We start from the raw sequence: 27,927 nt of genomic DNA, 5'->3' as shown, positions 1-27,927 counted from the left end.
CCTTAAATACGTATAAACCCTTTATATTGCTCATAAATCGACTTATTAGTTTATTTCTATTTCCAATGACCGAATACATGGAACATTATTTTTTACTTACGTTATTTTATATACGTTAGAAAATTCGTAAATAACTTACTTAAGTTATATTACAAAGAGGGGGATGTCCGGTAAGAAGATGCCAATATAGGTACCAGTACCCAATGGTATTTTCAAAACTCCTAAAGCACTGTAATATTAATCCTCAGTGTTTTGAGAATCGGAGGCAAGTGACTCTTTAAAACTTTCAAGTGTAGACATTCATTACAGTTCCCTCTTTTTTACATCATTCTCAATGACTGAATATTGTGAAAATGTGATTGTATGCATTGCTGGCTTTGTTGTTAAATCATTAAGAAAATATGGTATAATAAATCTAAAGACTCAATTTAGCAATCTGGTACCCTACGTACCAGCAGTAAACGAAATCTCTTTTCTTTTTTTAACGAAAGAATAATGGGAAACATATTTTAGAATCACATTTTAAACTTGTTAAACTGATCATAGAAGTACATAAAGTGCTATCGGCGTAGCTCAGTCGACTAAGGCCTGCCGATCCGGAGTTGCGCTTGGGCGCGGGTTTGATTCCCGCTTGGGCTGATTATCTGATTAGGCTTTTTCCGATATCCCCAACTGTAAGGCGAATGTCAGGTAATCTATGGCCTCGTCTCGCCAAATACCATTCACTATCATCAATACCATCGATGCTAAATAATGTAGTAGTTGATACAGCGTCGTTGAATAACCAACTAAAAGGGCAGATGTCACCACACAGATTAAAGTTACAGGAACAACACAACTTTGTAAAAAAAGTTGTAAGACGACATTTAACGAAGTCAATAATAATAATAATAATAATAATAATAATAATAATAATAATAATAATAATAATAATAATAATAAATCAATAGGCAAGATGTTCTGTAGGTACACTAGGCCTGAGTTCTATTATATGAATAATTCATACATGCAACGTTTATTTCATATCAGTACTACAGCTGTGATAATAAGCTAATGCATGGTAGGTCTACTTATATTTCAAACTAAAACATTAGGTACGGTACGTGTTTTTATTATACAGGTGTATATTATGTGATATGGAAGTAGATAAATAATAATTGTTGGAAGGCTCTGAGGATGGAGTCAAGTAGCACCGAAACAGCTGTAAGCCGCACATGCTTATGTAATTAACACGAGTAAGATATATATTATATATATTATTTTAATGTACCGAAGTACATATGATATTTCCATGCAGATATTCTGCGTCATCATACGATGAAAGAGTAATGGAACGGAGAAAAATTCTCTCCGGCGCCGGGATTTGAACATGGGTTTTCAGCTCTACGTGCTGATGCTTTATCCACTAAGCCACACCGGATACAACTCCGACGCCGGTTAGAATCGTCTCAGATTAAGCTCCAACTCTTGGGTTCCCTCTAGTGGCCGCCCTCTGCACTACGTCATAGATGTCTATGAACGCAGGACCGAAGTCCACATATGTGCTGAGGTGCACTCGATATGAGTGACTAGTTGGCCGGGAGCCGACGGAATAAGCGCCGTCTTAAATCACGAAGTGATTTACGCATATCATATATATTATTTTAATGTATTGAAGTACATATGATATTTCCATGCAGATATTCTGCGTCATCATACGATGAAAGAGTAATGGAATGGAGAAAAATTCTCTCTGGCGCTGGGATTTGAACCCGGGTTTTCAGCTCTACGTGCTGATGCTTTATCCACTAAGCCACACCGGATACAACTCCGACGCCGGTTAGAATCGTCTCAGATTAAGCTCCAACTCTTGGGTTCCCTCTAGTGGCCGCCCTCTGCACTACGTCATAGATGTCTATGAACGCAGGACCGAAGTCCACACATGTGCTGAGGTGCACTCGATATGAGTGACTAGTTGGCCGGGAGCCGACGGAATAAGCGCCGTCTTAAATCACGAAGTGATTTACGCATATCATATATATTATTTTAATGTACCGAAGTACATATGATATTTCCATGCAGATATTCTGCGTCATCATACGATGAAAGAGTAATGGAACGGAGAAAAATTCTCTCCGGCGCCGGGAATTTTTCTCCGTTCCATTACTCTTTCATCGTATGGTGACGCAGAATATCTGCATGGAAATATCATATGTACTTCGGTACATTAAAATAATATATATGATATGCGTAAATCACTTCGTGATTTAAGACGGCGCTTATTCCGTCGGCTCCCGGCCAACTAGTCACTCATATCGAGTGCACCTCAGCACATGTGTGGACTTCGGTCCTGCGTTCATAGACATCTATGACGTAGTGCAGAGGGCGGCCACTAGAGGGAACCCAAGAGTTGGAGCTTAATCTGAGACGATTCTAACCGGCGTCGGAGTTGTATCCGGTGTGGCTTAGTGGATAAAGCATCAGCACGTAGAGCTGAAAACCCAGGTTCAAATCCCGGCGCCGGAGAGAATTTTTCTCCGTTCCATTACTCTTTCATCGAACGAGTAAGATAGCCATTTAATCAATTATTTATATTCAAGTTTAAAAGTAGTGTACGAAAGATTCAAAATGAATAATTGTTCGTTTCTCGTCCACATCAAAGCAAAACTGTGTTTACAATATAGGCCTAATGTAATGTCTTACACAGCTGGCAGTGTTTTGTTGATAATAGTTAATACTAATAATTTTCTTTTCATCTGAACTATTACAGTGAAACCTGTTCAAATCGGAACCTGAATAATCCGGAATCCTGTCTATTTCGGAACAATTTATTGGTCCCAGCGAAATTTGTATGTATTATGTGTAATTTTTCCTGAATAAAATGGAAACTGTCCAACGCAGAAACGGAAATTGTCTGCTACTGTTCAAAACGGAAATAATATTTTGGACACACACTATATTTTGTAACTATATTTTGAAACAGCGCGCAGCGTGCAATTTCAAGGAATATACGAAATATGTGGGTCACTAAGATAAAAACAAGTTTTCTTTGCAAAATTCTAGAGGGTATGAGGGTGTGTTGGCCTGTCGGTCATAAATTTTATTACTCTGTTGACTAGGCAGACGAGTCCCTTCAAAGATTTTCAGTGCTTCACACCCGTATACTGTCGTAGCTAAACAGAGCGCAAGTGTAGTGATTTCCAGGTTAAAAAAAAAAAAAAAAAAAGTTGCATAAAATGTGGCATTAACATTAAGTGGTGAAGTAAAAGTTATTGAGTTAAAGGAAAATGAGAAACGAAGTCTATGTGAAATAATATTGAAGTACAGTTGTGGAAAACTCAGGTGTGACATTTTAAAAAATAAAGATCATAATGAGTGAGTGGCGTGCGGCCAATATTGGTGATACAAAAGGAACCAGAAAGCAACTGCTTATGTGGAAATAAATGAACTGTTATGGGAGTGGGTTCTTCATGACCTTTCAAAGAACAAGCCAATTTCTGGATCTATTCTGCAAAGCAAGCCATTGAACTGGGAAAGAAATTAAATAAACGAGAATTCAAGGCTTCTAATGGATGGCTCCTAGTCTAATTAATTAATAATGTGCAGTGATATGCAGTACAGTATTAGAGTATAGTGTTAGATATTAAATAGAATGAGATTAGTAAACTTCATTAATGTTTAATGACTAATGAGTGAGTTACGATAATATTTATACAGAAAATGAGATTTTAATCAAAATGATTCACCAACGTAATAAGCGACAGAAAGCTGATTTAATGTGGTGAGTGTTAAATGGAATATTTTGTACTTCTTGCAGTTTGCGGTATGCCATTTTGTTTTTCACGTATATGAATGACAAAATATTGCATTTTAATGGCACACCTGAATAATACGGAAACCTGTCCACAACGGAAAAAAAATTAGGACCATGTCACTTCCGTCTTGAACAGGTTTCACTGTACTACAATATGCATTTGTGTTTCTGTTCGCTCTATATATTGTCAAATAACTACAAAACGTCTTTGGTTACGGTATCAAATTGTTACAGTCTTGTTTCGTGTCAAACTAACAGTAACTAAGCTTGAATTACAATTTCCATAACGTGATCGTTTTAATGTTAATAGGATTTCTTTCATTTATCCATTCAAATTGATTTATAAGATCAAACATATAAATATTAAACATTCAACACTGCATAGTACAGCCGTCTTCTAGCTGGTGCTTCTCCCAAAACATGGTGGCGGACGCAAGCTTCAATTTGTCCCTACTCTAAACTTCTGTGCAGCCTCGGCTATAGGGGCTTGGTTTTCACACGTTTTCATAGAAAAACAACGTTTTGACTTGGCAGTCGACACTGTCGTGATCAATGTTACTTCCACTAGTTTTGACACTTTGGAAATATTGTCTCCAAATTATTTTTTAATGAAACTGCGGAGACCCAGCACTGCTTTTGATGTACGAAATGTTTCATTTCCATACATCACGGACAACTCATTTTTAAGTTTTTCTTTGCTCATGACAGACGGACTGGAAATTCATTAAGGGAATCTTTGAGGTTCAATAAGGCATAAGGATAAGATATGGCAAGTGTCTTCAAAACGAATTTTCATTTAGACATCAATGATAGGCTATAACAGGCTTCTTTAGCACCAGTTCGATCTGGAATCCAAACGGCAATTGATGGCATGGTGTTCACCGACTTCCCTGCTACCAAAAAGAGTCGTCTGCAAAAATTCAAGGTCAAAACAATGTTGATATCCTTCTTCGAAAACAAAGGTATCATCCATAAGGAATTCGTTAATGCCGCATTTTACCAGAAAGTTTTGAACAGATTACTTCAGTGCAACTGGCGTTTTCGGCCAGAGTTGCACAGGACTAGAAAATGGATGCTGCTGTACGATAATGGACGTACACACAGTGCGATCCGTGTGCGCTAATTCCTGGCTGAGCGCAGTGTACCTGTGATTGATCATCTACCATACTCTCCTGATCTGGATTCTGCGGACTTCCTGACAGTTTTCAGAATCTGTACGAACACTGCCAAAAGTGTGGTCTGTCTAAAAAGTTCGACGAATGCTATCAGAAAACAAACAAAACAGAAGATACAAACAAATTTCCTTCATTGCCTTTCAAAATAGTCACTATCCTCTACAACACACTTTTAGCAACGTTTGTACAGCTTCTGAAAACTGTCAGCAAAGGCCTCCTGAGGTATCCATCGCAGAATGGTTATCACACGATCTTGGATGGCTGCCATTCTCGCAAAACGTGCACCTTTTATGACCCCCTTCAAGTGGTGAAACAGGAAGAAGTCCGCAAGAGCAGATCAGAGGAGTACGGTGGATGATCAAGCACAGAAATACTGCACTGAGCCAGGAATTGGTGCACACAGATCGCAATGTGTGCAGGGGGATTATCGTGCAGCAGCATTCATTTTCCAGTCCTGTGCAACTCTGGCCGGAAAAGCCGGATGCACTGAAGTAATCTGTTAAAAACTTCCTGGTAAAATGCGGCATTAACAGTTTGACCTTCAGGAACGAATTCCTTATGGATGATGCCTTTGTTTTCGAAGAAGGATATCAATATTGTTTTGACCTTGGACTTTTGCAGACGACTCTTGTTTTGTCGTGAGGAAGTCGGTGAACACCATGATATCGATTGATGTTTGGATTCCGGATCGAACTGGTAGCACCAGATCTCACTTCCAGTGACAATGGTTTATAGAAGGAATGGATCCTGGCCACACATGGTAATGAAGTCTCCAGAAGTTTTCAACCGTTTTGTTTTCTGCTCATCTGTCAGTGTGAGGCACAAACCGGGAGCAGATCCTTTCGCTTACCCAAAACATCGCGGATGATGGTATGGGCCGTGTCCTTGCTAATACCCAATTCCTCCGCTATCAATTGTGGAGTCAGTCGCTGATCTTGTCCCAGCATTTGTGACATTTTGTCGATCAGTTCTGGGGTTCTGCTTGTCGATGGCCGATCCAAACATGGCTCATCCTCAGTCGTTTCCTTCCCTCCTCGAAAGCGTTTGAACCACTTGTAAACACATTTTCTGCTCACGGCTTCCCTCTCGTACACTTGCACCAACATTTCTTGCGTCTCTGTACCGTTTTCCCCAATTTGTAACAGAACTTGATGTTTACGCTTTGATCCATTGCGCTGTGACACCACTTCTGACACTATGTTCAACTGGCTGCAGCGTGTTTATACTGCAGGTCACATATAGTGCACGCTATGTGTCGCTTCTCCCCATGTCTCTGAATAACCATGCATGTGAGCGCAAATGCGCCATATTGCCGTTCAGATATGCCACCATTCACCGAAATTTTTAGACAGACCACGTACAATATTTTAATTGCTGAAGGGATCAAAGACCATGCAAAGTCTCAACTCTCATTATAATGAAGAATTCATTATTTCATGGACATTTATTTTTATTTGAGTAGGCCTACATATATGTACTAGATTTATTACTTCGGAAAACGTATTATGTGTCTTTCACGTGTTAAATTTTATATTACCTTGTTAACATGTTTCGGCCTGCTATTGGCCATCTTCAGAACTGGTTGTTGCTGGTATTGACGCATTTTGTTTTCTTTCCTCTGGGGGTGTGTTTGTGTAGTGTAATGTGGAGTCAAAAAGTGTGTGTTCTGAAATTGAGTTGTGTGTTAAGAATTTCATTTGGATGTGTTTTTGTGTGTCTGTATATTTCGTATTGTTCTAGTGCGTTTAGTTTCTGGCTTTTTGGTTAGATGTGTAGAATTTCCATGTCTGTGTTGATGTCTCTGTAGGTGTGGTTAGCATTTGTGATGTGCTCTGCATATGTGGAAGTGTTTTGTAATTTTGTTATGGCTGTGATGTGTTCTTTGTAACGTGTTTGAAATGCTCCGTCTGTCTGTCCTATGTGGAAGTTGTATACGCCTGTGTGGTTGTTATTTGTTTGTGTTGTTTGTGTGTTGAGATTTTTTGTAGAATATTGTTTGTTCTGTATGCGATGTTGTAATTTAATTTCTTGAATGACGTTACAATCTTGTGTGTGTTTTTGTTTTCGTATGTTAGTGTGACGTATTCTTTGTGTTTTTGTGTTTGTGTTGTATTCTTATGTTTTTTTGTGATTATGTTTTGTCTTTCATATTATGTTGTCTATTATGTTGGGGTTGTATCCGTTTTCTTGTGCTATGTATTTGATTGCTTAGCTCTTCTTTGTAATCATGTTGGTTCATTGGTTTGTTGAATAGTCTGTGTACCATTGTTCGGAATGCAGCTTGTTTGTGTTCTGTTGGGTGATTGAATGTGTTGTGTATGTGTGTTGTTGTTGTTGTTGTTGTTGTGGGTTATCTGTAGACTTTGAATGTGTGTTTGTTGTCGACTTTTTTTATTGTGATGTCTAGAAAATTTATGAATTTGTTGTTTTCAATTTCTAATGTGTAGTGTAGCTTTGGGTGTATTTTGTTTATGTGTTGATGCAGATGTATACTAGATTTATTAATTGTAGCCTATGTTAATGCAAGTCATGGTTGGATCCAACAACCAGAAGAAATATGCTCATTGTCTCAACTCTTACATTCAATTATTATCGATGGACTTGAAAAATCTGTAGATACCTCTCATGTATAGCCAAGTGTTGCATCTATTATCAATAATCAAATCCATGTGCACTTCATGAATTTACTCATCTGTTTGGATGATAATGATGCATCACTAGTGAGGTAATGGCAGAGAAAACTGGAGTTGAGTAAAATCTGCTACAATACTATCTTTGCCTAATACAAATTTCATATATTGGCATAGATACGTAATGACATACTAATACTATACAAAGGAAACAAAAAAAAACAGATCCAAAACCTACATCAACACATAACAAAATACACCCAAAGCTACACTACACATTAGAAATTGAAAACAACAAATTCATAAATTTTCTAGACATCACAATAACAAAAGTAGACAACAAACACACATTCAAAGTATACAGAAAACCAAAAACAACAACAACACACATACACAACACATCCAACCATCTCACACAACACAAACAAGCTGCATTCCGAACAATGGTACACAGACTACTCAACATACCAATGAACCAACAGGATTACAACGAAGAACTAAACACAATCAAATACATAGCACAAGAAAACGGATACAACCCTAACATAATAGACAACATAATACGTAAAACAAAAACAAAACCACAAAAAACAGAAGAATACAACACAAACACAAGAACACAAAAACTACATCACACTAACATACGAAAACAAAAAAACACATAAAATTGCAACCTCATTCAAGAAATTAAACTACAACATCGCATACAGAACAAATAACACTCTACAAAAACATCTCAACACACAAACAACACAAACAAACAAATACAACCACACAGGCGCATACAAACTCAAATGTAACACCTGCAACAACTTCTACATAGGACAGACAGGCAGATCATTTCAAACGTGTTTCAAAGAACACATCACAGCCATAACAAAATTGCAAAACACCTCCACATATGCAGAACACATCACAAATGCCAACCACACCTACAGAGACATCAACACAGACATGGAAATACTGCACATCCAACCAAAAAGCCAGAAACTCAACACACTAGAACAATATGAAATATGCAGACACACGAAAACACACCCCAACGATATTCTCAACACGCAACTCAATTTCAAAACACATACACTCTTTGACTCTAAACTACGAACGCACCCACACAGAAACAAGAGGCGCCAAGACCAACAACGACCAGTTCCGAAGATGACCGAAAATAGGTCGAAAATGTTAATAAGGTACATTAAAATTTAACACAAGAAAGTTCTTATCACACATATTCCGAACAAATTTCACTTTGACTTCTGGTTCGAACCATGCCTGTAGCGTGACAAATCGATGATGTTGCCAACAGTGAATTAGACTTTTTGCTCCTGAACATTTTGTTCAAACTGTTAAATAGTAGGTATCACAAGTAGCCTGTGCAAGTAGTGAGACTCCTGCCATGTGATCGATTTGATGTAAACACTTTCGTTTAGGACAACACAGGACATACACAGCCCCTATGAATGCCATTTCTCTCTCGTGAATCGAGTTCGAATCTGCTTGATATAAAGCAGAAACACTACAAATTGAGTCTCAGCTGAAACAACTGAAATACTTCGTATAGGCCATTTGGAATCTCGTGAAACTTATCTGCGCGTCAGGGGAAGAAGAATGTCGACTGAGAAGCTTTCCTCCCTAGCTACGCTCCTACTCCTAGCAATCGAGGTCACTTACCTCCACCATATGGTTCTTACTATATGCACGGCGCACACAACCATTTGGCTTTACGAGATAACGAATGACCTATAATTGCATAAATAAAGTCTTACCACATTACACCGGAGACCATTCTCATCACAACCTCGTCAACTGTTGTGAAAAACTCGACAACCACGTACGCCTTGGCCCCCATTGTGCCAAGTACCGTTCCAAACACGAGGCAGAAGAAGATGATCCCCAGGGTGTTAGTGCCGGATCTAAAACAAGAGCATTATGCTCTGAAAATTCAAGTACAGGTTTCACAAAAATCAAGGAAATACCCAATACGAATCCTATAAATCCACTTAAGAGAGATAACAGTAGATTATTCGTCCTTATTAAGGCCGGGAAATTGGGAACATTCCGCCTGTAAAAACTAGTGGCCTGTTACGGTCTCCCGCCATCTTCGGAATGGTCGATATGTAATGTAAATATAATATTTAAGTTATGAAATTAATTAATAATTCTTAATTATAATTAAAAGTTACATAATAATTACCATTTAAATTAATGGAGCAGAATAGCAAACTTCGCGTAAGTTAAGTCAGTTGTTGTGGTCATTTCTTAGTAAAAGTAACAGTAATTTATTTTCCATTACACAAGTACAGTGTCTGAACATTATAATTCTACAACTTATCTAATACAATCAATATTTACAGCCCAGCTGGCTTTTTACAGAATACTGTGGCAACGTTGCATCTCTCTGTACCAAGATTACGCAAAGAAATCAAGTACAAGGTTACAACGGTTTGAGTGTAGATGCAGTGATGTTATTAGTATATTATGATCTACCCACAGTACTATGGCCCGTACGCATAGTCAGCGCCAAGCTATTCTTGGTATTGGGAAAGTCTTGAGAATAGCTTGGCGGAGTGCGCGACAGGCATACACAGTCGCGCACTCCGTCCTGTCTCAATCTTGAAACAATCCATTGTACTGAGAATATTGAATTTCATACATTTATGTCGTCATTGCTGATCACGTGATCAGTACCTGCGAATTAGCATTTTTTACGATCGTGCATTATTTTGTGTTATTAAAAATACTCAATAATTTAGTAATTATAATCTAACAAATACACTGGGATAAAGTTCATGTTTGGCTAATTATGATAAGGTTTAAGTTACTCTCACTTTAAAGTATTTTTGTTTTACTAATGACGAATGGTTGACTGTTCGTCATTGACCCATTTGAAGCCAGTTGTGTAAACCAATTTACCGACAGAGCCGTTGCTCGGGGTGCGCCCTAGGAGTCTGGTCTACGCTACACCCATGGTGACATAAGATGATCATGAAGATTTGTTGGGATGCCACAAGGGAACCGGAGCTTCCGGAGAAAACCCCTGTGTTACCTGGACCACGGGATTGCCCAACATGTTATAAATCGGGGGTACGCCAGGGATCGAATCCGGGTCCACAGGTTTATAAGTCGCACTCTAGTCACTAGACGGCTACACTTGAAAGTCTCATGATGTATAAAATCTTAGAGCAGGCAAGAGTTGCAGAACTCTTGAAATAGGAAGACCATACTTGTTAGGTTTTCAAACCAGTAATAGAATAAAAAAATGACATTTAGAACGGTGTCCTTTGTGAATTTGTAGCATATGTAAAACCGCTAATCATTGCAAAATTCTAGTGAATTTTCATTGTCTCTAAAATATCTTCTTGGCAACCATTGTTCATGTTCAATGCCATCAATAAAATGAGGAAACTCGATCGTAATCTAAAATAGCCGCCATTTTTTTCTCACAGTCGATTGACATGGCCACTCATTGGCAGTCTCAGTCCAATCTCAATGATATCCTGGGACAATCTCAAGTTCGTCTCATAAACTTGAATGTGGATACGAATTCTGTGGAGTTTTCTAAAAAAAAATCTCAAGAACGGTCTCAAACGTGACTGTACGTATGGGCCTGCGTCTCTTTCTATTCGTCTAGTTTGTGAGTACCGTTGCTTACGAGATTATACAAGCTGCCGCATAGCGCTTGAAATACGGGTCTAAAGTGGTTCCCGAGTAATGCAAATTCTGCCGCTCGGAGCGCTGTTCAGTTCTAGAGATTCGTAACAGAATACTTAAATGACATTGCCATTTGGGACATTTAAAGGACTCACCGTTGCTTATTAAATGCTTCGTACAATTTTTATGGTCAATAGACGTAATTTCAAAACTTCTACGTCTCAATTATATTAAAATGAATGGCTATCATTCTCGACATTAAAAGATATTAGGCCTACATATTATAAACTAAGGCATTACCTTCAATTCATACATCATACCTTTTTGGAAATAATGAAAAAAAAAAACTTAATACATTTTACATGAACATTGTAGTCTACCCTTTCACGTACACCGGGGACAGAACAACTAGAGGCTTCAGTGACGTCACTACAGAAGAGCCAACACACAGCAGAATTGTTCGTTGCACTACAAACTGAAAACGTTGACCATCTACTTTCACTGATCCAGCTGCGCTCTCACTTCCATTCAGAAAATGTTTTACAGATGAATGGTACCGTACCTGCTAGTACGGTAGAAGGGGGTGGTTGGACCGCTTAAAAGTAACGGCCTCCAAGCTTCTAGATGTTCTGTCCCTAGTGTATTTATTATTATTATTATTATTATTATTATTATTATTATCATTATTATTATTATTATTATTATTATTATTATTATTATTATTATTATTATTATTATTATTATTAAGGTACTGTTTTATCTTCCATTTCCCTGAATTCATAATTTATTCATTTGTAAGTGGGCCTAACTTTTCCCTTTTTTATATATTGACGTTGAAATGTTATGATTTTTACTAATGCAAACTGCAGTCACAATACATGATTAGTACAATTGTGCGATTTTTCTTGCACACCTTACAGTGGTGAAATAAATATCTAATAGGCCTGCTGATTAATCTGTAGTGGGTAGTATAGCAAATGCTGTAATATTTTAGTGCGTGTGTGTAAACAGTTTTTAAATTAGGAGTTAAATTAAATTAGGAAGTTAGTCAGCAATGTACTGTATGTGATTAGAAATGGTTTCCGTATTTGACAATTCCTCAAAATATAAACAAATATCTCAGGATTCTCAGGGACGATTTTTTTATATAATTTTGCCGCCCATAAACACATGCGCATCTGCTCTCTCCGATCCCCATTTCTCTTTTAGTATCTCGCTTCCCTGGCGTGTTTGTTAAATATTATGTTTTATTTAACGACGCTCGCAACTGCCGAGGTTATATCGGCGTCGCCAGTGTACCGTAATTTTGTCCCGCAGGACTTCTTTTACATGCCAGTAAATCTACTGACATGAGCCCGTCGCATTTAAGCACACTTAAATGTCATCGACCTGGCCCGGGATTGAACCCTCAACCTTGGGCATAGAAGGCCAGCGCTATACCAACTATGCCAACCAGGCCGATCTGACGTGTTTTCTGTCGTCACTCATGACATGTCAATTTAATGAAAACATGAAGAAAATCTTCGGTACACCATACGGTGATAGTTATACCTTATCACAATGAATAATTTTATTGTAGTAATTATTATTTATTTATTACTCATAATGTCGTAATAATATTTGATTTGGCTTGGAGGATGAGGGGAATACGTTACACTAAACTCGGCACGCATAACATTAAAATCGCATTGCTGCGTATGTTGTATCCTAAATAATAATAATAATAATAATAATAATAATAATAATAATAATAATAATAATAATAATGTCTGAAAGTAGAAGACACCGGTAGTTCACTTTCAGCAATTAAAACTAATTAGAGGGAACGAAATCTGAAGGAAAAACACGGAACTGAAAACAAAAACTTGCCAAAGTAAATGAACCAGATGAAGAATGTAGTTTGAAAGCAAAATTTTTAATTGAACAAATCCAGACTTTCGGGAAACAAAACTGTAAATTCCATTAAATCTCACTGAAAATCTGCCTACTTTTATTTAACAAGTCATCAATGAATCTCAAATAAGACTGTAATATGCTTGACATGTTTATAATCTTCGTACTCGATCATTAATGCAAAATTAGTAATGGAACTATTCCTCATTTAATAGAATGCGAGGCGTACCTAGCGGCAGAAATTGTCATGACACTCAGAGATCCACTCTTGATCATACTATGCGCCAGCTTGTATAATCTCGTAAGCAACGGTGAGTACAGTCTATAGAGTATTCCACCTTAAGAAAAAGCATTCGTCTTACGGGTCTTGGCTAGTACACTGTTGCCGCAAGATGCCTCCTTTAGTAGAACGAGTGAGGTATAGTATCTCTATCTCACACTCTTCCTAATACGTACAGCGTTCAAGTAAGTTCATCGCACAAGATAAGTACGTTGAGTCAGTTGAAATGACAAAAAATCTATTAATGCCACAATGATGCCTGCAAAACATACATTATATTTTATATACATTATAACTAGACTTCGGATGTTTAGACTATTAACCAACTTTCAGACACTTCAACTACGCTCCATAATGATCGAAAGTATGCATTATAATACAGTTTTAGGGACCTAAAAAGTTACTGCAATTACAAATAATAGTAATAGTAATAATAATAATAATAATAATAATAATAATAATAATAAAAACTGTTATTTTATTGGGTTAAGAAGTGCTTATAATACAGACTTAAGATTGTGTGCAGCACACGTTTACCATTATTAAATGTTAAGAAGCGCTTATAAAACAGATTTAAGATTATTTGCAGTACACGTTTTCCGTTATTAAATGTTAAGAAACGCTTATAATACAAATTTAAGATTATGTGCAGCACACGTTTTCCGTTATTAAATGTTACGGAGCGTTTATAATACAAAATTAAGATTATGTGCTGCACACGTTTTCCGTTATTAAAAATGTTAAGAAGTGCTTATAATACAAATTTAGGATTATGTACAGCACACTATTAACTTCACACTATAATAAAACAAGAACCTAAGATACATACCTAATGCCTTTGTTGTTTTGCTGACAGTTAAATTTTGTGTACTTCTTCAAATAAGCGTGTTTTAACAGTGTGAAATCTTAGTCTTAACTGTACCACCCCTACTTGTCTGTTATGCTTTTCAGCGGAGATTTTTGGCAAGAGAGCGGAAGACTATTCAATCAATTTAGCTGTTACCCCGTTATTCGTAAATGAAATATATGGTAATTTTAGAGGTGTAACACAATTTTAGCATACGAAATCGATCTAATTCTCAATGAAATTAAACTAATTAATTCCCAGTTCTCAAGAAAAATACTTATAAATAGTTGCTAGAACAGCCTCCATATGTTCAATGCTATTTTCTTAAAGTGGAATCCTCTATAGATAGACTCTAAGCAGTAGTGACCAATTCGTGCTGTTTGTGCAAGAGCACTCTTCGCTGCACGCGAGCAGTAATCGTCCCAATGTTTGCAATACCGACATTACTCTTTTTTGCTTATGAATCACTTAGTGCTTCGTAAGAACAGCTGAGTTGATCATCACTGCTCTAGAGCTTTCGATAGATCTTGAGCTCACTATAAAGATATAGGCCTAGGCTGTTTACGATATTTGGGTTGTAACTCAATCCTTTAAAAGAACAGAGAAATAGTGGCCGATTATACTAGTATGTGTGGTCACAGCAAGACTAAATAATATATATATTTTTTTTTGCCTGTAGTATGGCTGAATTACACATACCGGTACTATATTAAAAATCTATTAAAAGCTCCTTCGTGACGCTTACTTTAAATCTTTTCCTCGAGCTTGTGTATAAATGTAGGTCACGATAGAAAGTATTGCTTACAAGATAATGTTATTTAGTTGCCTGCTGAAGTAATCTTACCTGTATTGAATCGTCCTCACTAGTTCTACCTCCGTAACAACTTCAATTGCGTCCATTGCTGCCGAAGTTTCATTTCCTGTCACATTGTGGACGACGACGTTTTTGGGAATGTATACCGTATGAGCCTGTAACATTTTTTAAAGCATTACATTTATGCTCAACTGATGACCGATGTAAGTTGACAAGGAAAAGAAAACTATCTACCAAGCAATTATAGACTACTGCAAACAAAAATATCATTTCCATGGCACTGAAGTTATTAGTATTCTAAGCCAGGGGTTCCCAACAGGTGTGTCGCGAAATTTTGGAATTGAAAAATAAATTTTATGCTATCCAAAAAGTCTCTTTACACTGCATTTTTTATTTACAACTAAGTCTTTGATATGGTACATTTTATTTTGAGACGGACTTTCTTTACCAATGAAATGTGAAGACCTGCAACAAAGTTCAGTTCAATTTTTCTGCCTGGCGATAATTCGAATGAAAGTGAACACCTACAACAATTCGTTTACTCTTCCCACTTAGTAATAAACAGAGTTTAGAATCGTCAGAACATACTAGTCAGTTTCAGTATATAGTACATGTGAGCGAGTGATAAAGCACTTTTGATAAAATAGTCGTACTATTTAGATTTTATCATGGACAAATTTTGAATTCGAAAAAGACAATATGAATCGAGTTCTGGGTTAGATCACAGCAGTGCTAATTCAAACAATGTGAGCGAAAATTCACTCAGGGTTCACAAAAACTTACTGCGTTTCGTAAATATAGCGATGAATACTTGCAATATGGTTTTACGTGGCGTTGAGATGAATATAAACAAAATCCCGAATGTTTTATATGCGAAAATGTTTTGTCAAATCAGTCGATGGTGTCTAATGAACTAAACAGACATTTAGGACTGCCGTTTTCAAAATCATTGTGACTGGTTGTTATTAGGCTATTACATTAATATTATTACTAATAAAAACAAATAAGTGTGTCGCGATATCGTGGACGTTCGGTAAAATATGTCGTCAGTCAAAAAAGGTTGGGAACCACTGTTATAAGCGGTGCTAGAGGGATAATCCCAAATTCTTTGTTGATATGTGCAAGAAACTAGGTATTCCAAATACAACCATAAAAACATAATATCACTATTAGCCCTTAAAGGCTCTCTAAATATAAAAAAAGTAATTGATATTTTCATTAACTAGAAAACCAGTTTCTAATTTAAGAAAGTTTTTGTTATAAAATACATTTTTTATTGTTTCCTATAACATGTTCGCTAATTCCAACACTATTGACCACTATACCTCCGTTATTGATATCTCTAGACTATTACAAATTCATTTAGTACTTAATAATTTCGTAAATCAAATTGACTGTTAAGATATATTATTTTGATGTACCGAAGTACATATGATATTTCCATGCAGATATTCTGCGTCATCATACGATGAAAGAGTAATGGAACGGAGAAAAATTGTCTCCGGCGCCGGGATTTGAACCCGGGTTTTCAGCTCTACGTGCTGATGCTTTATCCACTAAGCCACACCGGATACAACCCCGGCGCCGAATAGAGTTGGAGCTTAATCTGAGACGATTCTATTCGGCGCCGGGGTTGTATCCGGTGTGGCTTAGTGGATAAAGCATCAGCACGTAGAGCTGAAAACCCGGGTTCAAATCCCGGCGCCGGAGAGAATTTTTCTCCGTTCCATTACTCTTTCATCGTATGACTGTTAAGAGGCAACCTTGAATTTCGAGGAAACAAGCATACTACTATTATATTCAATTCATAGTTTCATCTTTGACATTCTCGGGGATAATTTGAAGTAGTTTTTAGTGTCTCGGTATTTTGAATACTTGCATAGAAAATCTTTGTGTATTGTACACACAATTAGAGAATGTCTTTGATTTAGACGCTTGTAATTAAAATAATACAGTTAAAAAATCGACTGCGGTGTACGCAATGGCAAAGGCGCACAGCTTTAGCATTCCTTGCATTCGTGGATTGAAATCCGACCCATACCATGGATGTCTGTCTCTTATCAACGTGGTGTCTTGTGTTTGCTTAGAAGGAAATCCGGTGTCATGCTGAACCATCTCATGACATTCGCCATGTATCCATCTAATGTAATATTGAAAATGTCCTAACCTCTAAAATTACTATGGATAAACCCTTAAAGAAGTATGAGAATTTTGAATACATGCATAAAATCTGACAGTCTCTTTATTTTGATCAGTTACAGCTTGAGATGAGAATTTCTGTTGTTCTGGACACACGCAATCTTAACATTTCTGTATGCTAAGCACTTGTAACTTGAAAATATTTGTATTTTGCGTACTTACAATTTTAATAATGTATTAATTGTGATATTATATAATATATCGTCGATATACAAGCGAAACTCACTAAGTCCAATTTTGATGATTTTGAGTTATTCATATCACTATAATATGGTATTTTTTCTGTTCTATCGATTGATGAAATCTATTAAGTCCTGAAATAATAAATAAACTGGCTACCGAGGATTTCTCATTTTTACCAATCATAAATCACAAAATATTTAACAGGAGAAATACATTATTGCATTTAATGGTAATCTCCTGTATAGTTTCTTTGTTGCAGTACAAACTAATCGGGAGTTAGTTGATTTCACACTTGTCTAAAATTATTTTATTGAATTTTTTAGCACCAATATTATTTGGTTTTTGTATTTAACTTAGAAGACATGTTTGAGGATGTCGACAAGAGCCGAAAAAAATTATTTTAATAGCAAGACAAGCAAATTTCGTTAATTATTTCATTACATATTATTATTTTAAATACATGAGTTTAGTCAGAATACGAAACGATAATAGACTCATTTATTGCAAAAATAACATTGATTTGGTGCAGTTGGCCATTCTCCTATTCTCCTTTATTTGAAGATTTTGGAGTAAATATCCAACGGAACTTACACACAGTTGGAACCAATTGATGCAAATGAAATTGTAGACCCATCGAGCAGTGATATACAGTAAAGAATGTAGAAGATAATTATTCAGCTTCATTAAAGTGTATTACTTTTGGGCTCATACTATGTAGCTAAACTCTGAGATACTGGGTCATGCAGGTAATGTTGAATAAAAGGAATCCATTACTCTGTTGCAGTTTTCATATCTGCAATAGTCTACTTGATAACAGATGAGACTTTAAAACTTACAGAAAGTTGGAACCTCTTCCTGTAAATGAAATAGGCAAACCACAGACTGAATGGGAAACATGGAAGTTCTGAGATCGAGACTTATCTGTCAATATACATATTTTTGAAACCAGAAGTAATTCAACTTACATTAGTTCCCTATTCTTCTGGGAGACAGAACAGAAACATTCAAATGGGGGTTCTTTTACTTCATACTGTTGCCTGTTACGTTATAGTGACGAAAATAAGATAAAAAGTTCATGGAAAAGGCCATTCTTTTATGGAGTAGATTCTATGCACAGTGCAATAGAGAACAAAACGGAGAATATTGACATTTTCGGTGTTCATTAAATTGATAGGCCTACTGTTTTTAAGATGTCAAGAACCTCAAAGAAGAGAAAATCCCCATAAGATATGTATGAGTTGTTGTACAATGAATTTTTGGATCTCAAAACCCTTGTACAAAATAGTCACAAGCAGGTAAAAGATGACGACGGATTTGGTTCATTTTACGACATTTATCAACTGCGATAGTATCTAGCGTCTGAGTGAAATGAAGATGATGTCAGCGAAATAAATCCATAGTCAATTGCTCTTAATGGGTTAATGGAAAAGCCAGAAAAAACCCTAACTGTTGCTTTACAGTGGTGGACATGATATAGGGAATGACAACTCGGCAAGAATAAAATGTTTGAAAAAAAAAAAAAAAAACTTCAGAATGCCATTCAATGAAGATGTGGTTATAATAATGACACGTACAAAAAGGTGACAATTTCAAAGCGTTACAGACAAATGAAGCAGTCAGCTGCCAGTGACCTGCAGACAGAACCATCGTCATATAGTAAGTAACTTACAATCAGAATTAAGAAAAAAATGACTTGCAGTTATGCAAGAAAAATATAATTTCACGTGAACTACACCACTGTTATGATAGCTCCCAAACTCACATCATACAGGAGACAGCAAGCAGGTAATGATTCTGATGAAGAAATTGATTAAATCTACGGTATAGGCCTACTATTTTTAAAATGTTTCGCCTTCATTAAGCTCATGATTTTCTATAAAATACTTCAATAACTCAAAACACTGTTGCAAAGAAAAATTATAAGTGGCATACACGGCTTGAAAGTATTTTCCTGAAATGTTTTGTGACAGGTGAAATAAACTACGTCCAAGAAGATAGAAGATACCAACTAACAAGCAAACATTCAGTTGGGGGCAGATAAAAAAGTTATTTTTTTTCTTCCACTATAGTAATAATGTCAAAATAAGTGCTTATACAAATGTTGGCCACTCGACCGCAATTACGAGGCCGTCCAGAAAGTGATTTTCCCTGGGGCCGTTTAAAAATCTCAATTGCATGGAAAGATTTATTGAAACAGGTACAGCAATTGTTGCACTATTTATCAACATATTCCCCACTGGAATTGAGACATTTGTCATATCATGTGATCAATTTTTGCATATCTGGGTCGTAGAAGTCAGCCGCCTGGGATCGGAACCAGCGTTTGACAGCCGTCTACACCTTTCTGTCGATCCCATGACATTACAAATATCTCAAGTCCGGTGGGGAATATGCTGAAAAATAGCTCAACAATGCTGTGTCTGTTCCAATACATTTTTCCAATGAAATTTTGTTATCTTTCTGTTAACGACTTCTGGCGAACTTATTTTTTTACGACCCTCGTAATTGCGGTCGAGTGGCCAACATTTGTATAAGCACTTCTTCCGACATTATTAACATGGTGGAAGAAAAAAAAAATAACTTTTTTATTTGCCCCCATCAGAATGTTTGCTTGTAAGTCCTGATCATTTTTTCATAAAACAATTTTAATAGCAACAAAATTACAACAAAATTTTACTGTGAGAGTCTATTTAGAACAAGTAAATGCACGTTAAAAGTAATGTTCAGTTTTCTATCTTGACTAACGAAAGATATCGAGTAAATACATGTGGCAAAATATTTAACTTCAATCTCAAACTTTTATATTGGACTTACTGAATTTCGCTTGTGTGCCAACGATATAATATCTATGCATTTTAAACACTCTATTTTGATACTTGTGTACATTGGACACTAGAATTTAAAAAAAATCAATATGATCTCATTGTTAAATATATAATTTTGCGAAAGTGACGCGCAGTGTAACCTAAGCAAAAACATGTAATCGGAATCCTGATTAACATGAGTAATCGCTTGTCACCAAAAGCATAACTCATTATTATTAAATTATACAGAATAGAAAGTGAGTGCATTGTTTTCGGATAATTTGTTAGGGTGGAAAAGTTAAGAAAATAATTAATTGCCAGTGTTTGAATCGTTATACTTGGTTGTTTTAATTTTAAAGGTATGCAATATGGAGTTCTGGTCAAACAATTCCATTTGTATTCCCCCCCCCCCCACCAAAAATAATTTTGTCTCTGAGAAATACTTGTGCAAAGTTTCATTTCATTATTCGAGTAAATGACCTAAATATTAATTATTTTAAAGGGCCGTAAGCTAATGCGGCTGTCAGGTAGTTGACTTTAAATTCAGTTCCCTGGATATGAAATGTTCTACATTTTTCAATCTAGGAAGTAAGATTTCTGAAAAATTTGGTATTTGCAGTGTAATTTTTACCGCACATTTTAAACACTGTACGATATTCTATGGAAATGTATATTATTTTTATATCCTTTGAAAAATAAAAACAGTGTAACTTTTAAGCATACCCTTAAGAAATAAATTAAATAAATTCTTCAACAATGTTTTTTTCTTGTTCCAAACCACAAATGATAACAAAAAAAAAAGCAAACACAATTCCATTACTCATTATTGGGCTACATGTGTAGCCATGAAACTAGAAAAAATCTTTATTCATTCACGAGTAGTTTGATGTATTAGTGAGATATGCATTTTTATATTTAATTTTTTTTTATGGATCAAATTTGCAAACAAAAAAATCTGAAAATTTCAGCATCTTAATATAAGAAATCAATGATTAAAATTTCATTGAAATGAGATCAAAATTGTGGAAGTTTTAAAATTCAGTAGTGTATACCCTTAATTAATTGATAAATCGCGTTAATAAATAGGAGAGAGAATAAGATTTTTATTAATTATTAGGCCAATATTACATTAGGACATTAGAATAGTGGCAAGTCAGCGATGTATGCAATGGAGGGGGAAAGGAACTGGCCACCCACCCAAATATCTCCTGGCTTAGTTGTTTCGTGAGTGATGCCTTATTGGAGTCACTTATGGGGTTCAACCAGTCTTGGACTGTTGAATAAACATACATATCTTAAGACAAAGATTAATGCAACTGTCAGAACGCTTTATGTTTTTCACATATTTATAATACAACAGAAATAATTAAAAATAATCTTTTCAAATGAAGATTACAATTGCTTTCCTTATTAAGACTGTATAGGTATATTCACTTTCCTACCGTAGGCCTATCAAACATTTAAAAGTATGGAACTCAATGTTATTTTAGAATCCAATATATTTATTGTATTTGTACGTACCTGTTGAAATGCAGCCTGAAATAGATTGTCCGGAAAGATATTTCTGTGAAAAGAAATGAAATTCTCAATTATTACAAGTTTATAAATTTCAGAAGTCAATTAATGTTGCAGAATGGCTTTGTAGATTTTCAAAGTACCGTTTGTAAAATATGATATAAGCACTTTACAGCAATATAATATATACATATTTATCGAAGAATTGAAGTAATTATATCTTTATTATTGACTATTTCGCTCACATACCAATTCACCAATACATTATATGAATAATGTTAAATTTCAGCAATTTTCATACCACTTTGTAAGATTTATTCAAAATAATCCATCCTCAAGTGAGGTTAACCGCTGGGATCCGGATTTAGGGTGCAGACATGAATATATATAGAGAAAAATATGTGTAAAATAATAAAATTGACTTGTCGCTGATAATTCGCAAATGTTTCCACAGATCAATGTAACCGTAACCTAATTATCAATAAACTCAGAAATAATCAATCGACATAAATTTCCTCAGCGTCAAATATAGCCCAGAAATTTATTTTTACGGAATGTCACTTTCATAATTCTACGTTTAACTAAATTTTCATCTTTCAACATTTTACTGTTTTCATAGTAAGAAAAGAATATTTCCAATATTCCGTTCCTCTGTTTTGTAAGTACGAGTAGTTAGACCTCACAGTAAACAAATATTTTCATTCTTTACGAATGCGAATGAAATATGTTAAGATGTAAGTAAATATGTACGTCATCTTTATTTGGTTGATTATTATCGATTTATTAATCTGATCGCGAAATAAGATGGTTAAATATCACGCGAGGTTTCCATTTTCCTTTGGAAAACCTGTGATAATAACATTGGTAGATAAACAAAACTTTCTTTATTTTTTCATTCACAAAACGTGATTATTTCTAGATAATATAATATTTAAAGAGTTAATTCATATGAAACAGTAAAATTTATTGTTGGCACACCAATACACTAATAACTAGACCATGGATTTTTAGGTCCTAAAAATGTGTTTTAGGTGCATAAAGCAAGCTCTTTCAGTACCTATTTAGACTTTATAAAACATAAAATAGGCTCTAAAAGTATACGATAGGAAAATATTATAGATATTAAAAAAATGAGTACAATGTTAACAAATTAGCAAATTTATTAACAAAGGCAAATAAACCAACATTAGATCTATACATAGAGTTGTAAACTATAGAAAATAGTACTTGTCCAAGCTGTAATTATATAAAAGATTAAACTTTGTCAAAGGTACCGGTAATGTCATTTAAAATGATATGTATACACCTAAATTCCAGTGGCGTAGCGTGAAATTTTGAGCAGGGGAAGCTAACTCAAGTTGTCTTTCATGCAATATGAGAAAATGTATTACAAAAATACAGTCTTAAAATAAATAGTAGTCAATTTCAAGTCACCAGTCGAAGATTGGTTGGAACATCGTAAGTAACACCAGTAAGGCATGACCTCAAATGAGACGTAATGAAATACGATTTCACGGTTTACACATATCTCTAACAAATAGACACGTATACGTATAACATTAGCTCACTCCCCGTCATACTTAGAGAAATCACAATATTAGTATCATTACGTAAGTATGCGTCTGTCTTTTGGTTGTGTCCTTCATTGACAGCAAGGGAGTCGGTCATTTGTTTTTTAAATCACACTTTTGTTCGTAAGTCAGTCTTGATAATACAATTGTCCTAAAAAATTCAAGTAAATTAGTGTCAGGAACTGTTATTTCGCTCATTATTTATTATATCAGCCACAATGCACACTAACACTTCAACTGAACACAACTGACGAATAGGGATAACTCGGAAACTACTTATTTTAAATGTTAAAGCTAGCTTCTTTTCGAGCCTTGCGACTAGGGTAGCTTAAAAGGGATGGAAAATCTGCGGGGTGGATTACACAGAAGAAACCGGTCTGCTTGGAAGCTGGTGTGTGCAGGCTTCTTGTTTGCTGCTGCATCACAAATAATCCTGAGCTGCCGCATCACAATATTTAGCGCGTAAATATAAATTCTATTAAAATTAATAAATAATTTTCTCCATAAACTGCAGGTTTATTATGAAATTATTATTAACTGGGGAAGCTAAGCTTTTTAGCTTACATTGACGCTACGCCACTGCTAAATTCATTCAATACTCCACAAAAATTCAAGGATGCGGTCAAAAAAGGACATGAGTCATGAAAACCGAATTTTACAGTAGACTGTAAAAACTGAATATTTTGAAAATATGGGGATGTGATGTTCCCATTTGTCTTGGACATGATAGTGTGTTGTGTAATAAGCACTTGTACATTTCTGTATTTGCATTATTGCTTTTTTCATGGGAGTTATATGAATTGTAATTACTTTGACCCATACCCTTTTATATCCGATTGTAATAGCAAGAAAATCCCCTTATTTCCATCTAATGTTGCAATAAAATAGTCTGATAATATGCTCTGGTTGACAGACAGATGCGACATGCGTTTTTTATTTCAAACTTCTAGGGTGTTGCACATTCTTCAAACCACTATCAAACAATCTCCATCTGACTAGTACTGTTTTTTTATTCTGACTCTTCTGATGTAGCGTTCTCCTGCTCAGTAGCCTTGCTAGTCAAGGAGTCATAGTCATGTGTGAGTTTCGACACATCTGACATTGAATGGTTTTGTTTACAAAGTTGAATCTGTCGTAGTTCACTGGGTCTGTTCCCTTGTCTTGACATGTAGCCACGTGTCCAGGAAATCCTTGTGAATAGCAAAGCTTTTTTACTCGAAGGTTGTAAATTTCGATCTCCTACAGTAGTTGATCTTGAGAATTTACTGTATTAATGCAGAAAGTGAGTAGGTAGGCTACTGTAGTCTTTGAAATTATGGTGAGTAATATGGGCGATTTCAAAAGCGTGTGATGCCGAGCACATTACATCAACCACGTGTGTCGTATACCACGTCATGACGGAGTGCTTCTTTTTCTATGACTGCGAAATCTTAGTCGGAAGGTAGGTATGAATGACGTGGCTCAGAGAATATGTGATACATTTCTTTAAATCGTCCACACTCGATGAGACTAACAAGGTGATTCAGAGTAATGTTCTTATGCTGAGCAGCGCAGTTATCAGTGAATATATCAATAGTATCTCCACTTGTGTCTACATAGTTTCTGATGTAATGATCCACGCATGTAACCACCTCATTTGGACCTATCGTGTCATCATTATCGGTGAAGACTTACATTGTTGCTACCTACTTTTTTTTTTTGCACAATTGTATACACATGTTATACAGCTAGAGCTGCCTGGAATAAAAAAACTGCACCGACTGTCAGCTTGGGTAGGGGAAGATTTTGTTTAAAATCAAATGATATCATTATGTGTGTTGCAGAGGTTATTGTATTTTATTTGGAGTCCTCGAAAGTATTCCAAAAATGCCTACCTTTCGCAGGTATAAATCATGCATCTGAGGTTTTTAAGAGATACAGTGCAGAGACCTGCACAACGGCCCAGTCCATGGGCTGCTTCCGCACTGCACAGCACTGGGCTCCACAGTGTCGCACGGAACTAGCACGTGACGTCACCCAGCTTCACTGTACGAGTTGGAGCGGACTGCTTGCGGAACGGTTTTGCGCGGTGGGCTTGTATGAAGGTATCGCACCCAAGTTTCTAATTCTATCAGTTACTTATGAATTGAGTTCGCGCGGGTTTGTGCTTGTGTGTGCGGTTCGATCAACGATCAGCTACTGTTTCAAAGATTTTAGTTTTAGTTTTTGATTTCCATTTTTCAAAATGAGTCCAAATAATGGTGCATCACAAAGAAAATACAGTCTCTGTGAGGTTCCTATTACATTATCAAAGTTTTTTTGACAAAGATTATGATCAAATAATTTATGAAAGATATTATGAAAGATTTTATCAAACATAACCTAAAGTTAGGAACAAAAGCTCTCCTAACAATTGTTCCACGACAGTGTACACGTGTTCCGAGGATTTGTTGATACTAATATTTACGCGTTAAGTTTATAAAACCATAAATGAAAAATAGTATTATGCTTGTTTAGCTACAATTAGTTCAATTAAGTTATTACAATATGCATGTTACTGAAAAAGAAACGCCTGTGGGTTAAACCCCTGATCACAATAGAAATATGTGATCAGGGTCAAACCATGGATTGCAAGACGTGATAAGGGAGGTACAGGCCTACATAAGAACTTATTGAAAAAGCTGCAGTGATAAGATTTGAAAAGTTATACAAATTATTATAAATTATTATTATTATTATTATTATTATTATTATTATTATTATTATTATTATTACATTATAAAAGTTATTTCTTTACAACATTTCATTTCCTTCATACTCCGATATCAGAATTTTTGTGGTAGCAACAGTCCAGTTATATTGGCGTTCCGCCATATTTCTTTCAAGGTATAGAAATCTTTTATCAAAGATAACAAGCTGAACTTACATTTTATAAAAGATATTTTATCAAATAAACTTTTATAAAAGAAAACTCATTACACTGTCATATATTTTATGATATATATTTTATAAAACATCTTTGTCAAAGAACTTTGATAGTGTAATAGCACCCTGATGAAGGTTTTCCGGGCTGAGATGCCGTGGTCTACTGGTAGACTGGTAGACCACGGCAGCTCAGCCCGGAAAACCTTCATTACAGACACCGACCATGAAAGCATACATGCTAAAATACAGTCTTTCTAGAGGAAAGGTAGTAAAAGAGAAAATCGCTGCTAGGAAGTTTAAAACATCAGAGTCGGAAGGAAATTAAAAAAGTACCATAGGGATAGTTTTTAAATCTGTGTTCGACAGCAGTGAAAATAATTTAATCTTGTAATGTGCCCGGCATGCAGGTAACTATATGCTCATGTCACACGCGCAAGTAGAAAAGCAGTAGAATGCAATCAACTGGTGCAGTCTGAGCAGTGCGGCGGGCTACGGTGGGCTTGGAAGCCCAGAGCGATGGGCTAGGAAGCGGCCGCATCAAGCAGTGTTGGTCTTGTGTGGGCTGGGCTGCTGACGCATTTGGACTCGCAGTGTTGAGCTGTGGGCCAGCCTGCACGACTCTGATACAGTGTCAGTTTCATTATTCATGCTGGTAGTTAATGCATCACATTTTGCACGTGTGTCAGAGCGCGAGAACCCAAATGTCATCATGTTGAAGTGTGTCACAAAATATACTCCCTGTAGAGATCATGCTTAATTTGATGATTGCCAAATACAAGACAAACTCAAGAAAACATAGAACATACACAAAACAAAATGAATTATAGCTCTCAATTCCTACGCGCATGATGAGTTCACCAATATGAGGGGAAAACAAACATTTTCATGTCTTGAAGAAGGAAGAATAATCGATTTTGTACGTCAAAACGAATTTTTGTACAGTGTTCAAGAGCTAACTCTCTTTGACAGAAAGAGTTGATTTTTGAACAACTGCAATACGTTATCACGACCAAATGGCTGGTATCTATAGGTCTATTGATTAAAGCGAACATAAATAATTTACACGTCACAAATAAACCTACAAGGTACAATAACCTTTTAGATGTCTTCTTGATGCGACCCTGAGATAGTTTTCACTCTTCATAAGTATTACCTGAAATCAGTGATCATAATAGTGTTCAACTCCAACTAAACGGGGATTGACTTCAGAGTGCTCCAGTGGATCAAGGAATTTTTAACTTGTCGCACTCAGAGAGTACGGATAGGGGAGGAATTATCGAACCCAATTGAAATTACTTCCGGGGTCCCGCAGGGGAGTGTCTTGGGGCCTCTTCTATTCTTGGCTTTTGTAAATGATCTGCCAGTTAATATCTTGTCCAGGGTTCGCTTATTCGCGGATGATTGTATGGTATACAGGGAAATAAAAAGTCATGAAGATACTACTCTTCTCCAGAATGACTTCAATAGAATAAACGATTGGACAATAGCCAACAAAATGAAAATAAATTCTCTAAAGAGCAAAGCCATCAGCTTTACAAGGAAAAGAAATAAAATAGTCGCATCGTATACGTTAGGGAGTGAAACCATTCCGGAAGTTAACAAATGTAAATACCTCGGAATAACATTTAGCAGCGATCTCGGCTGGGGGGAACACGTTACAGACACAGC

At 35.9% G+C, this 27,927-nt stretch overlaps 1 protein-coding gene across 3 annotated transcripts in view; it reads right to left on the bottom strand.

Moving 5' to 3' along the window:
- The window catches only part of LOC138715347 (excitatory amino acid transporter-like), a 478,475-nt gene that overhangs the window by 55,225 nt on the left and 395,323 nt on the right, over window positions 1-27,927 (bottom strand). For all 3 annotated transcript variants that reach the window (XM_069848168.1, XM_069848166.1, XM_069848165.1), the window contains 3 exons: window positions 21,791-21,833; window positions 15,114-15,238; window positions 9,365-9,511 (listed from right to left, as the gene is read on the bottom strand). In XM_069848168.1, the coding sequence (XP_069704269.1) occupies window positions 9,365-9,511; window positions 15,114-15,238; window positions 21,791-21,833 (315 nt within the window). The remainder of the gene's footprint in view (window positions 1-9,364; window positions 9,512-15,113; window positions 15,239-21,790; window positions 21,834-27,927) is intronic.

Source organism: Periplaneta americana, chromosome 15 (genome assembly GCF_040183065.1).
Source record: "Periplaneta americana isolate PAMFEO1 chromosome 15, P.americana_PAMFEO1_priV1, whole genome shotgun sequence".
Lineage (NCBI taxonomy): Eukaryota > Metazoa > Arthropoda > Insecta > Blattodea > Blattidae > Periplaneta > Periplaneta americana.
This window is presented reverse-complemented; position numbering and strand designations above follow the sequence as displayed.